This window comes from Mobula birostris, chromosome 7 (assembly GCF_030028105.1).
Source record: "Mobula birostris isolate sMobBir1 chromosome 7, sMobBir1.hap1, whole genome shotgun sequence".
NCBI classification, from domain to species: domain Eukaryota; kingdom Metazoa; phylum Chordata; class Chondrichthyes; order Myliobatiformes; family Myliobatidae; genus Mobula; species Mobula birostris.
The window spans coordinates 47520263-47534130 of NC_092376.1; the positions used below are offsets into that span (position 1 = coordinate 47520263).

At 39.3% G+C, this 13868-nt stretch overlaps 1 protein-coding gene across 4 annotated transcripts in view; it reads right to left on the reverse strand.

The window, feature by feature from the left end:
- zmym2 (zinc finger, MYM-type 2) overlaps positions 1-13868 on the reverse strand; it is a 152558-nt gene that overhangs the window by 106925 nt on the left and 31765 nt on the right. For 3 of the 4 annotated variants that reach the window (XM_072263078.1, XM_072263074.1, XM_072263076.1), the window contains exons 3-5: positions 3172-3257; positions 1689-1773; positions 970-1258 (exon numbers count right to left, since the gene is read on the reverse strand). In XM_072263078.1, coding sequence (XP_072119179.1) covers positions 970-1258; positions 1689-1773; positions 3172-3257 — 460 coding nt within the window. The remainder of the gene's footprint in view (positions 1-969; positions 1259-1688; positions 1774-3171; positions 3258-13868) is intronic. The other variant, XM_072263077.1, reaches the window with a different exon arrangement.

The window sequence follows — 13868 nt, forward strand, 5'->3', positions numbered from 1 at the left end:
CCACTCTTCAATGTATGTTGAGATTTTCAAAGTATTCATTCTGATGCAAGTATTAAAATTCACAGGAATTTCTGTATTTTTAGCTTGAGAGTATTTTATCAGTGTCAGAACTGCTTTAATGTTAGCCAGCTAATCAAATTTATGAACTAGCCATTTATTTAATTAAACTAACATGATGAAACTTCTTAACAATGGGCCTCGAACATTTTGCTGAAATAATTGTATACGATTGATATATTGCATTTTATGTACAAAGCAGCTTCTGACGAAGAGAATGTATTGCTAATTTCTATTAGCTATTAGATGATCAGCATGATAAAAATGGTAACTTGACTTACACTTTAAAAGGTAATCAATCTCACTGCAGAATGTTAACACAAGTACTGCTTTAGTTAGAGGATATTCTATAATGCTGTTCAACTTTTCTGAATAGAAAGAAACAATTAAAACAAAGGAAGGCATTTTCTGTGTAAAAAATTAATTGCTCTTGGGGATTTAATCTACTTAAATATTCCTTATTCCCCCTTCTCTTGACAGACTCCCCCCCACCCTCCCCCCGGTCTTCATTTCTTATCCAATGTGACTGAATTATTACAATGTGTTCACTGCTATTCATAATTCCACTGGAACCCTTATATCGCAGTATGTAAGGCATGTAGGGAGCTTATGAAAGCAGTTAAAACCTACCGTTCATCAATGTTCCAGACACCTCAATGCCCACTAAAATTTTAAACAACAGTGTCTTATAGCACAATTTTTTTGAAGCTCAAGACTAAAGTGAGAGGAAAAAGTCTAACAGGCACATTGCTCCAGTAAATTCTGGAGCAATATGCTGGTGCTACAGGCACAATTTTCAGCATGCAGTGAATCAGTTATATGCTGCAAGAATTAAATAGTGGAACTGTTTCCTCAATAATCCTATCAATATAACAGTAACTAATAAATGCAACACAGCAAACAGTTTCTTACTTTTTGCAGGTAGTACAGAGTTTCTTTGGAGCTGGTTTATGAGAAAACGATGATAAGCAAGTAGTAGAGCAGAAGAGGTAAGATGAGCCTTTTCTCTGGTATGCTGTTTGACCTTTCTGTAATGGCTTTTTGCAGTGAGCACAAATGACTTTCACAGATGGCTTAGGTTGCTGCTGAAGTCCAGGGGACTGGAAGACTGGTTTTGAAAGTGGCGCCATAGGCACAACAGAATCTGAAACATTCAGTTTACGATTTGTAGGCAATGAGGATGGCAGTGATAACCACGAATCTTGAAATAAAGTATTCATATTTGTCAACTGTTGGCGTTACATTTTACATTTCATTGTAAAATACAAAATTTAGCAATTCATCAGATAGTTTGTTAAATCTGTTAATAATCTGTTCTAAAGTTTACTTATTCCAAAAGTAATTTCTGAAAGACCTAGGTCAACGTTGTATTAATTCAGTCTTGCAATGCTATATATGCAATTTTTTTATCCTGCTGTAAATACTCTTAGCTATATAGACATTTAAAAATAACATCTAATATTTCACATTCGCTATAAATGAACTTCGTATATATAGTAAACATAGATTTCTTCTTACAAATTAAACTCCATAATCTGATAAAAATATGAATTATAGTTCCTAAATAAAATGCAGCTGGATAATTGAAATTAATGTGAATAAAAAATGGTAAGTAATTCCATTTTATTCACCATTTACAGGATGGCTTGAAGATCCATACACTTCACTAATCCTTATATCATTCATGGTTATATCTTCAGAGGTTCCATTGTTAACCTAAAAAGAAACAGATAATACATATTTGTCAGCCATTTATTATTTCAAACAAACTCTTTGAAGACGCACTAACTTTTATAATCTGTAAAATTTAGGTGTAAAATGAGTCAAAGGTGACCAGAAAATCCGCAGAGGAAGATAAATACTGGATTAGATTGTGTATTTTCATAAACTTACGGTATTCCCATTGAGTTTTTCATGTATTTAAACCACTTAAAAATATTGACATTAAGATGACTGTGAAGATAACTATCAAAAGTTAACAGCATTGAACTTTTATTGTATTTCAACAGAAGTCTCAAACCAAAGCAACTTTTGTAACATTTTTGCAGTATTTCATGTTTGCACTATCTACGGATAATGTTTGCATTATCCCTGATAATTTTTTTGGCGTCCATTTTCTTCCTCCATTATAACTCTCTGAGTCCTTCTCTGTACCCTTACTGCCCTCTTATCTGCTATTTGAAGGGGAGGATGAAAAGAAGTAGACATTTGAGAGAGCCATTATGAGAAGAACCGATGTAGGGAGCCTGGGGTAAGTTGGAAATGAAGGAGGGAAACTGAGAAGAATATATTACATGTGTGGTTATGTGTGCACATGGCTGAAATTCATTTTGGATCTCTTTGCCATTGGGTAAAGATCTTAAGACCAAGTGGTGGCTGGTATGCAACCACTCCACATTAAAATAATTAAGGCACAGTCCTCTTTTACTTCTCAGAGATGGGGTGGAAGCAAATCATCCTCATTCCAAAGTGATTACATAAGAAAAACAACTACACAATGATAAATAATACACCAGTAAGAGGACCAAATTGGCCACACATTATTGTGGTTGTTATGATAAACAAGTTAAATTTACTGATGTTCTTTTACAAATTAGCACATGAGAATACACTATTAAAGATGGCTTTAAAACGCATCAGTATTCAACATGATTTTTCAAGGCAACTACAGTCTGAGTGAAATCTGATTAACTCATTTGAAGTGATCCCAAATGATCTGTTTATCAGGGATAGAAATAAAACTGTCAACAAATATTAAACAATGATAGCCTAGGTGGTTAAATTGAGGAACAGCATCCAGAAGCCTGCATACTGATCTAAATGAGGGATTAAAATTTTAACTATTTTAAATCTGGAATCAAAGGGCAGTAATAGTAAGAGTGAGCATGAAATTCTCGGGATTCAAGAAAAAAACTCATCTGGGTTCAGTATAATGCTTCAAAGGAAGGAAATTTGCCACCTTTATGCTCTCTGGCATTAAGAGCAGATCAAATGCTAATTTCCATCTAAAATGATGTAGTACATATCAGCTCAGCCAATGACACATTCCATGAATGAAAAAAAGAAATATTTTTTGCATATATTTAAGGCCAAAAAGCAGAGCTTCACAAGTACCTTAGGATTGCTTCTCTTTCTTTCAGAATCTTCAGCCATTTCCTGAGATCGAATAGAAGTCTTGGGTAAAATATTTTGCATGTTACCTGGAAAATGCCAATACAAGTATCAAAAATGCATCTCAGTTCTACGCAGTACGGAAGAACGCCAGTGAGATTTATTTAAGGTAAGCGTGGGAGAGTCATCAACAGCGCAAAATATAAAAGGGTGCTATTTTTAGATACAGAGCTATTTGACCACCAAAAATTAATAGTATATTTATCAGTGTTTGTGCAAATCTAGCAGGAACTGGATAATAACACAATATTGAGGCAATATACAAATGTCTCCAAACCAAAGTACACTAATGTTGGAAAGAAACAAAACGTCCTTCCTCAGAGTAAGCATTCATCTTAATTCTGATTTATTTGTCCGAGATGAAGTCCATGAGCAGTATTACAACATGAATTTTAATTTAACCTTTGTATCTAACTTCTCACAATTATTATTTCTAATATTTTGAGATTCACCGAATTGCTGATATGATAGAACCAATTATTAACTTGAGGCAACCGTGGCATCTAAGAGCACAAAGTTCAGTTCCTTTTGCAGCACCTCAGCAAATGAAGCAGTCCATGGCTGCAGGCAACAACAGACATCAGGTATGAGCTAAGTGCGAGATAATTCATACCAAAGATGCCTGACAACGTCTAGCTCCAATAAGAGAGAGACTGTAAACACTAACACTAGACACTCAAAAAATGGATTACTCCTATTGAGTCATCTTTCATTAACGTTTTATGGGGGGAGGGGGAAGGGGTGGTGTCTCCAATGACAGGAAATTCAACAGGACCAGTTACTCAGTTAAATGGTAGTTTGTCTTTTTATACCTTTGTAACTACAGTCGGCCCTCCTTATCCGCGAGGGATTGGTTCCAGGACCCCTCGCGGATACCAAAAAACGCGGATGCTCAAGTCCCTTATTCAACCTGTCGCAATGCGGTGGACCTTAGGACCCAGGGGAACACCGGACCTTATTTAACCTGCCTCAGTGCGGTGGACATTAGGACCTGGCGGCGGAGCTCTGAATCCACAGTGTTTCTGTTCACGAAAATAATCACGATCGTGATTTAAAATAAAGTGGAAATAATAAAGCGATCAGAAAGAGATGAAACGCCATCAGTCACTGGAAAAGCGTTAGGCTACAGTCGGTCAATGATTGGAACAATTTTAAAGGATAAAGTGAGAAAAGACCTGCCCCGATTAAAGTTACAATTATTACTAAGCAACGCAGTGGTTTAATTATTGGGTTTTGGGTTTTTGATCCTCCACATCAACCTGACAGGGATGGAGAGCACTCAGGAGCGGTCTGTCACTGGATCGAACTCATGAATTTCCGTTCCCGAGCCCAGCGCTGAAACATATGTTTCTTAAGTGTTTTATATGTATAGAAAGGTAAAATATATACTATATACTAAGACAAACGTTTGACTAACTGACGCTAAATAATACCGGATGTACCTGTTCCGACTTACTTAGTAAGAGAACTTCTGGTTTTTTTTCCCGATCCCGATCCACAATAACCTACGCACATCCTCCCGTATACTTTAAATCATCTCTAGATTACTTATAATACCTAATACAATGTAAATGCTATGTAAAATAGTTGTTATACTGTATTATTTCAGGGAACAATGACAAGAAAAAAAAGTCTGTACATGTCCGAACAACAGGTGCTAGAACAGCACTTCCGGGTTTTCTCGATTCGCAGTTGGTTGAATTCGCGCATGCGGAACTCGCGGAGAAGAAGGGCCCACTGTATTTCCATGATACTTGGGCTAACTGGGGAAGCTACTTAACTGAGCTAAAATGTACTGGTCCTGATGTGTCCCAATTAACCATAATCCTCTATATATTCAAGGTGGACAATAGGTTTTGGTTCAGCATATAAAACATGCAAAACAAAGAATTAAAATGATTAAATGGTTGAAAGTCCGGACACAAGTGAACTGAGAAAGAGTTTTTAAAAGAGAGACAAAGAATGGCTGAAGAGTAAAGGGGGTGTGTACAAAAGGTGATTATATAGAAATGATAAGACGAGGCTTTATGGATTAAAACAAGAGCAGAGAGGCCACATGAGACAAGACAACCAAGTGGGTGGAAGATATGTAATGCATTTATCCCCAGCTCAATACTTCATCAAGATCATGATCCAGGTATAGATATCCAGTAACAGATGGATATCAAAGGAGAATAACTAACTCTCCTATATACAAGACATCATCTGAGCGAACAAGCCCAGCTAAAGCATAGATAATTAGAATTAAACCTACACATATGAAAAAGATTGTGGTCATAAGAAGCTCTAATGCTTCTAAACAACAAAATACCGTAAGAGTTCAGAGTAACATTGCCAAATTAACCATCTTCAATTATTTCAATAATGAACTTATTTCCATCTATTGGTCATATACGACTTCAAAGTGATCCCCTCCATTCAAACTCCAGCAATAATGAATCTGTTCACCTCATCAATATTAAGACTTGGGCTGAAAAACAGGTGACATTCATGAAATAAGTGTACAGTAATAACGATCTCTGGCAAGATTCAACTGCCTCTTCTTGAGCGGCTACGCGACATAACTCAGGCCATTGAATGGAAATTTAAGCATAATATGGAGGAAGAGGGCTTTGAGAACCCCAAGGGATATAAATTTGCCCTGCGTGCTAAAGGAAACACTCACCGGCAATGACTATAATAGCATTCATGCTGTTTGATATGATGCAGGGCAGCACATATTGCCCAGTTAGACCTCTGCTATTGAAATTCATATTCACAACTTTGGCACTTCTGTTGCAGTCTAAACACTTGACAAATTGCAGCTTAATAAGTAATTTCATCCATTTGTGGATTTCAGACCACCACCTCCAATGTCCTCTCTAAGTCACAAACCATCGTGTCTTGGATTTATTGCTTCTGTCCGCTATTAGTGGGAATCAAGTGGACCAGTGTAATTCTAGATAGTCTCTAAAAAAAAATGCCTTCAAGAAAATAAAATACTGACATTGTATGAAAAGGTGCTACAAATGAAATTTAAAAAAAATTGAGCAGCAAGAAAGATGGAGAAATAACCCTGCAATTAGTGAACAGTAACAACACTTCAGGAGTTTGAAAGCACGAGTGAACATTCATTTAGAGATGGCAACTTACTGGGTCACCTCATCAATGTCAACGATATCATCAATATTGTCAACAGGCATATCACTTTCGGTACTGTCAGGGTGAGGGTGGTGGAAAAATGACCTAACAGAGGAAAGTCGTAGTGGTTGATGGCTTGCACATGAACTGGAGGGGTATTAGTTTCCTAGTGGGAACGTTTGTTATGCTGCAAGGTGGGGATTAAACTAGAGTTGCAGAGGGATGGGAACCAGAGTGCCAGAACAGGTAGTGGAGAGGTTGTGGAGACAGATGTTGATAAGACCTCAGACAAAGTTAGGAATCAAAAGGTTGAGCATGGTGCAACCAGTGTCCTGAGCTGCATATATTTCAATGCAAGAAGTATTGTGGGAAAGGCGGTTAATAGTGCTGAAGCTGAGGTAGCTGGTTTACAAACAGAGGCAATGTGTAGGGAGGAGAGGACGTTGATAGGGCAAAATTGTAGTCAATGGGATGAGTTGCAACATAAAAGACAGACAAGGCAGAAAATGCACGCTAAAAGGGCAATGTTACAATAGTCATGGGGGACTTCAATATGCAGGTAGATTGGGAAAATCAGGTTGGTGCTGGATTACAGGAGGGGGGATTTCTAGAGTGCCTACAAGATGGATTTTTAGAGCAGCTAGTGGTTGAGCACACTAGAGGATCACCTATTCTGCATTGGGTGTTGTGCAATGAACCAGAATTGATTAGACCTTAAGGTAAAAGAACCCTTAGGGGCAAGTGATCATAATATGATCAAATTCACCCTGAAATTTGAAGAGAAGCTAAAGTCAGGTGTATCAGTATTACAGTGGAGTAAAGGGAATTACAGAGGCATGAGAGAGGAGTTGACCAGAATTGATTGGAAAAGAACATTGGCAGAGGTGACAGCTGAGCAACAATGGCTGGAATTTCTGGAAGAAGTCTGTAAGGCATGGGATATATATATATATCCTAAAGAAGTAGTATTTTACAGAAGAGATTATACAACTGTGGATAACAAGAGAAGTCAAAGCCAACACAAAAGCCAAAAAGAGGGCATATAATGGAGCAAAAATCAGTGGTAAATTAGAGGATGTGGAAGCATTTAAAAAGCAACAGAATGCAACTTTAAAAAAAAAGTAATTAAGAAAGCAAAGATGGAATACGAAAGTAAGCTAGCCAATAGTATTAAAGAGGATACCAAAAGTTTCTTCAGATCCATAAAGTGTTAAAAAGAAACACTTTCAGTACGCTGGATGAACTCAGCAGGTCAGGCAGCATCAGTCAGAAACGATGAGTCGACGTTTCGGGCTGGAACCCTTCGTCAGGATTGAAGAATGAAAGGTGGGGAAGGATTTGAAGAATGCTTGTAGCTTCAGTTGAAAGACCAGTAATTTGAAAGACAAAGGGGTGGGGGAGGGGAAGCATTGACGTCATAGCCCTGAAAACAATGGGTAGTAGAAGGAGGTGGAACCATGAAGGAGCTGGGGGAGGGGGTAGAGTGAAATAGGGATAGAGGAAGGGAAGGGGTTGGAGACTACCTAGACGGTATATGAGGTGTTGCTCCTCCAACCTGAGTTTAGCCTCATCATGGCAGTAGAGGAGGCCATGTATGGACATATCTGAATGGGAACGGGAAGCGGAGTTGAAGTGGGTGGCTACTGGGAGATCCTGTCTGTTGTGGCAGACGAAGCGGAGGTGCTTGACGAAGCGGTCCCCCAGTCTGCGTCGGGTTTCATCGATGTAGAGGAGACCGCCCTAGGAGCACCGGATGCAATAGATGACCCCGACAGACAAGTGAAGTGTTGTCTCACCTGGAAAGACTGTTTAGGGCCCTGAATGGTTGCAAGAGATGAGGTGTAGGGACAGGTGTAGCACTTACGCTTACAGGGATAAGTGCCAGGTGGGAGGTCAGTGGGGATGGACGTGTGGATAAGGGAGTCATGGAGGGACTGATCCCTGCGGAAAGGAGAGAGGGGTGGAGAGGGAAAGATGTGCTTAGTGATGGGGTCCTGTTGCAAGTTGCCGAGGATAATGTGCTGGATCCGGAGGCTGGTGGGTTGGTAGGTAAGGACAAGGGGAACTCTGTCCCTGTTGTGGTTGTGGGAGGATGTGGTGAGGGCCGAAGTGCGGGAAATGGAGGAGATGCGGGTGAGGGCATCATTGATGACAGTAGAAGGGAAACCACGATCCTTAAAGAAAGAGGACATTTGAGATGTCCTGGAACGGAAAGCCTCATCCTTGGAGCAGATGTGGCGGAAACGGAGGAACTGGGAATAGGGAATGGCACTTTTGCATGTGGCGGGGTGGGAAGAGGTATAGTCGATGTAGTTATGAGAGTCAGTGGGCTTGTAGAAGATGTCAGTGGACAGTCTGTCTCCAGAGATGGAGACTGAGACATCGAGAAAGGGGAGAGAAGTGTCCGAGATAGAGTAAGTAAATTTGAGGGCTGGGTGGAAGTTTGAAGTAAAGTGTAAAAAAGAGGCAAGAGTGGATATTGGACTGCTGGAAAACAATGCTGGAGAGGTATTAATTGGGGACAACAAAATGGTGGATGAAAAAAAAGAGAGAAGATAGGGAAAAATAATAAATAAATAAATAAGGGATGGGGTAAGAAGGGGAGGAGGGGCATTAACAGAAGTTAGAGAATTCAGTGTTCATGATATCAGGTTGGAGGCTACCCAGACAGAATATCTTATATTCAACACCTCATATCCCGTCTGGGTACCCTCCAACCTGATGTCATGAACACTGACTTCTCTAACTTCCATTAATGCCCCTCCTCCCCTTCTTAATGTAAATACTATGTAAAATAGTTGTTATACTGCATTGTTTAGGGAATAATGAAAGAAAAGAAGTCTGTACATGCTCGAACAACAAGTGCTGGAAGAGCACTTCTGGGTTTTCTCGATTCGCGGTTGGTTGAATTCATGCATGCGGAACTCACAGATAAGGAGAGCCGACTATATTTAAGGTAGAGGTTGATAGGTTCTTGATTGGTCAGGGCGGGAAGGGATACGGTGAGAAGGCAGGAGATTGGGGCTGAGAAGAAAACTGGATTAGTCATGATGAAAAGGTTGTTTGGTGGGGTGGGTATAGTCAAGCAAAAGTGGAGCAAAGTTTGACATCTGCATAATTAGAAAAATGGGACTGGAAATGTGCAAGGCTTGACTGTTGGGAACCACACACCCACCATATTGTTCACACAATCCTTCTAATTACCAGTCAGGGCCATATATGGCTATAACCTTGTGAGGTAAAAACAAGTAACTAAATTCAAGGCATTAAAAAAAAAAGGACAATTCCACTGTGAATTACACAAGCTTTTGAAGGCTTTGGTTTAAGAAATGTTTTACTCTGTATATTCAAAAATTCAGCAAAATGAGAAAAACTGCAGACAAAAACGTAATTTTGAGTAATTTATTGATTATTCAACAGTCCACTACATGATAATCGTGGGCTATGGTTTCAGTTGTGATATATTGATAAACAAGTATTCCATTATAAAACTGTGATACAAGAGATATGGTTAATATGTATAGAAGTAACACACTGTATACAATATTTTTAATGTACAAAATGTTTTACATTGAGCATTTTGAAGTCTGATTGCAATAAACCAGCAATTAATCTTGTTTAAGTGATACTGAAGAAGCTGGTTTTGGAAATCATATCGTTACTTCCAACTCGATCACTCACATTTATACAGCATGAATTATTAGAATAAACCAAGCCTGTACAGTTAAAACTTAGGTAATTAATTTTACAAAAAGGAATAATTCTAAAATTATACTCCCATATGAATTCAATAGATCAAATTTCATTGCTTTAGGTTTTTCTAAATACAAACGTTTGTAGTTGCAATTTCTGTCTCATGTAATATAATTTCACAAGTTTTATGTCACCAAAGTAACGTGATAACTTTTAAACTCGCAACATCAAGTTTAAAAGTGACAAAGGAATAAGGTACGCAAACTTATTATGGGCGAAAATGGAAATGAGTAACCTTCTCAAATATGGAAGATTTAATTACATGGCTAGTTAATGCGGTAATTACATGGCAAGTTAATTACCCCTTACACCTAAACATTCCTACTGGTAAACATAACACTTTACACAAATCAAGAGCCAGGTTTCATATGAACAATAGTTGGGGGGGGGGGGGGAAGAGTGGAAATCTAATACCAATTTGTCTTTAATTGCTATTGAGCTTTTCAATAAGCTTTGATTTTTTTTCATACAGTAAGGGTTACTCTTCACCACTCATTTCCATTCCATGGAGAGCAGACGAAGGTAATTCAGTTTACATTAGTCTGGATTTTGCTCTAGCAAGAACAATTAGGCTAATAAATATGATTACAGGGTAATTTTTGAAAATATAAAGCTACTATCAGTTAAAGTAGAGAACCAGAAAATGATGTTAGCTCTATTTTGCTCTTCCAAATAAAGTGGGTTAACAATATGCCCTAATGACATCACATACACTAATATCTGAAAAAATATCTTATTGGGTAAACTTGGGTTACCTGCTGATCTGTCCTGCACAATGACCATTGTAAAAGTCATGGCTGGCCCATTTAAGAGCACCTTTAATAGTACAGTAAGGTGCTAATTCCAACTGAATGACCCAACCCTTTGGTCCTACAACAAACATCAGTGTATGTGAAAGTCACTTCCTCAGAAGAGATAAAAAAGATCTTTAGATTCTAAAAACAAGGTTTCATTTAAATTGCATTAGTGGACATTTTTCAAAATTGGCTTTCTATGTGTAGCCCCCCCACCTTACATATGCAATATTTACATTGAATTTATATTTCCCACTTTTATTGCCTACTTTAATAGTTAAAGTTAAAGTCAAAGTCTGTCCCGAGCCTTGTGGCCCATCAGGCCGGTGCTTATGCTGGTTTCTGTGGTGTGAAGCGACTGGGAGTACGAGACTCCACAACCCCCCCCCCCCCCCCGCCGGATAGGACACCAGTCTATCGCAAGGTTAACCCCCAGCATTTTGCCAGTACCCATTTTCAGGTGGGTGGACTGGAGCAGTGTGTGGTTAAGTGCCTTGCTCAAAGACACAACACGCTGCCTTGGCCGAGACTCGAGCCCACGACCTTCAGATTGTGAGCCCAACGCCCTAACCACACGCTTAGTTTAATAAGCAATATTTTATTTATTTATTTATTGAGATACAGCACGGAATAAGCCCTTCTGGCATTTTGAGCCACGCCACCGTGGGAGGAAACTGGAGCACCCTGAAGATACCTACATGGTCACAGGGAGAATGTACAACCCCTTACACGCAGTGGCAGGAATTGAACCAAGGTCACTGGCACTGTAACTTACTGCCATTACGCTTCTGGCATTTAGGCTCGTAAAGAAAGTCCTCCAACTCTGGCGGTGTTCAGAGCTTCCTTCATCATGTCAGTCACTCGGTTTTCACTACTGTCAGTCATACAAGTTCTGTGAGGAGACTCAGGAACACCATCGCATACAGACGTAGAAGGATTCTTCATTGCTGCTTCCATAATAATTTGCTAGCCTGGAGTTGAACTCCCGAACCCAGAGGACTGGTGAACCACACTTAGTGTGGCCTCTGTCCTTTGACCTGTTTGGCATGGGTGACTCTACCAAGAGGTAAAGCATAAAGCCCTGACTCCTGCTAACGTAGTTCTCCAGGTCACTGAGGTGCACAAGCCTTCAAACCACAACAAGGTGGTGGTCCTCTTGGAGGGGTACTGTAAAGTGTTGTGCTAACCACTACACAACAGTGCCACCCATGTGAACATTCCCTGGTCAGTAATACAGGAGATTTCACATAGAGACCACCTTGAAGGGAATTAGAGCAGCCATTTTGGAATGGGCATTGTTGGAGTGGTCAGTGTTAAGAGTGGGGAGCTAAGTCTTTGGCTCAAGAAATTTCAGCCAGAATAGGCAGAGTAAGGAGCCTAGCTGTAGGAAGTGAGTGAAGGTCTTTTCAAGAAATGGCTTCAGTGAGAAGACACAAGAAAAGGTTCACCAGAATGCTGTCTGGATTAGAGGACTTGCTACACAGGGGATACTGGACAAACTTGGGTTATTTTCTCTGGAGTGGCAGAGGCTTGAGGGGAGATCTGATAGAGGTTTACAAGAGTATGGGAGACATAAATAGACAGCATCTTTTCCCCAGGGTTGAAATGTCTAATAGTAGAGGACATGAATTTAAGGTGAGAGGAAGAACGTCCAAAGGAGATATGCGGGACAAGTTTTTTCTCCCACAGACAGAGTTGTGGGTGTATGGAATACACTGCCCGGGCTGATGGTAAAGGCAAATACAACTGGGGAATTCAAGAGACTCTTAGACAGGTGCATGAACGTGAAAACAAAGGAAGGATAAAACACTGTGGACTAAAACACCTATTCTGGTGCTCTACTGTTCTGTTCCATGATGGAAATGACACTAGATTCAAGAAGGAACTTTCTGCTCAAAACACATTGAGTAGTTTGTGGGCAGCTGTCAGTGAGGTAACTATTATTTGCTGCCAGGAACAGAATTTAATCAAATATTTTGTTGGATATTTAGTGAATTCTTAGCGGAAAAAAAACTTAACTCAACTTTAGAGAGTGAAAGCTTGCAGGTTCAGTTGGAATTTGACATGAAGAACTACCCAAACCCTCCAATCATCAGCTTTGGGTCCCATCAGGAGATTAACGTCATTGAGCCTTGCAGTTCAGGTAATACTCACTTGACACAGCATGTTAATGTCTAGTGAGAAGGAAATAATTTGACAAAAAGACACCTTCCAGCTCTCCTCTTCTCATCACCCCAGTTTTGTTTATTATTTTTATGATTTGGGCAATGATGACAGAGATATAATCAGAACAAAGAAGGTAGTAAAACTTGTGAAGCAGTAGTAGAACATAATATTCTGATGCAACAGGGGAGTGGCAAAACAATACAAACTCCATTTTGATAGGTGGAACATCATGCATGAAGACATAGAACAGAATACATGATGTTTCAGTGTGCTACAGGGAAAAATACTGAAAGATGTCGAGAAAAAGATCTGGATAGCAGTGTGAACCACAGTTATATTGGCACTGGATGAGCCATTGGAATGACTAAGATATTAGATTGTATTCACAGAATTATTAGAACAGATTGAAGCAAACCATTCTTTCAATATGCAGGCCAATAATTACACAACATACAGAGCAATGCAAGCAGTTTTATTTTCTTCATTGTGTGACAATATTTGGAGGGAATTCTGGAGAGCTTCAACAATGATTTTTAGGTCAAGGAACCATGCCTACTTCAATGCATATTTACTTATTAGAAATGTTGTGACTTTCAAATTAAAAGAGGAAAAGAGAACAGTCAGAATAGACTTGTCAAAAATCTTTTTTTGATTTTTCATAGAGGATAGTGAACACCACCAGTTTGTGCACCAGGTGTCAACTGCATGGTGTATGCAACTAGGTGTATGCATTTAAAAAGGAAGTTGAACTGTTTCCAGTTGGAGTGAGAGATCAAGGCATTTAGAAACCATGTGTATACTGTTAAT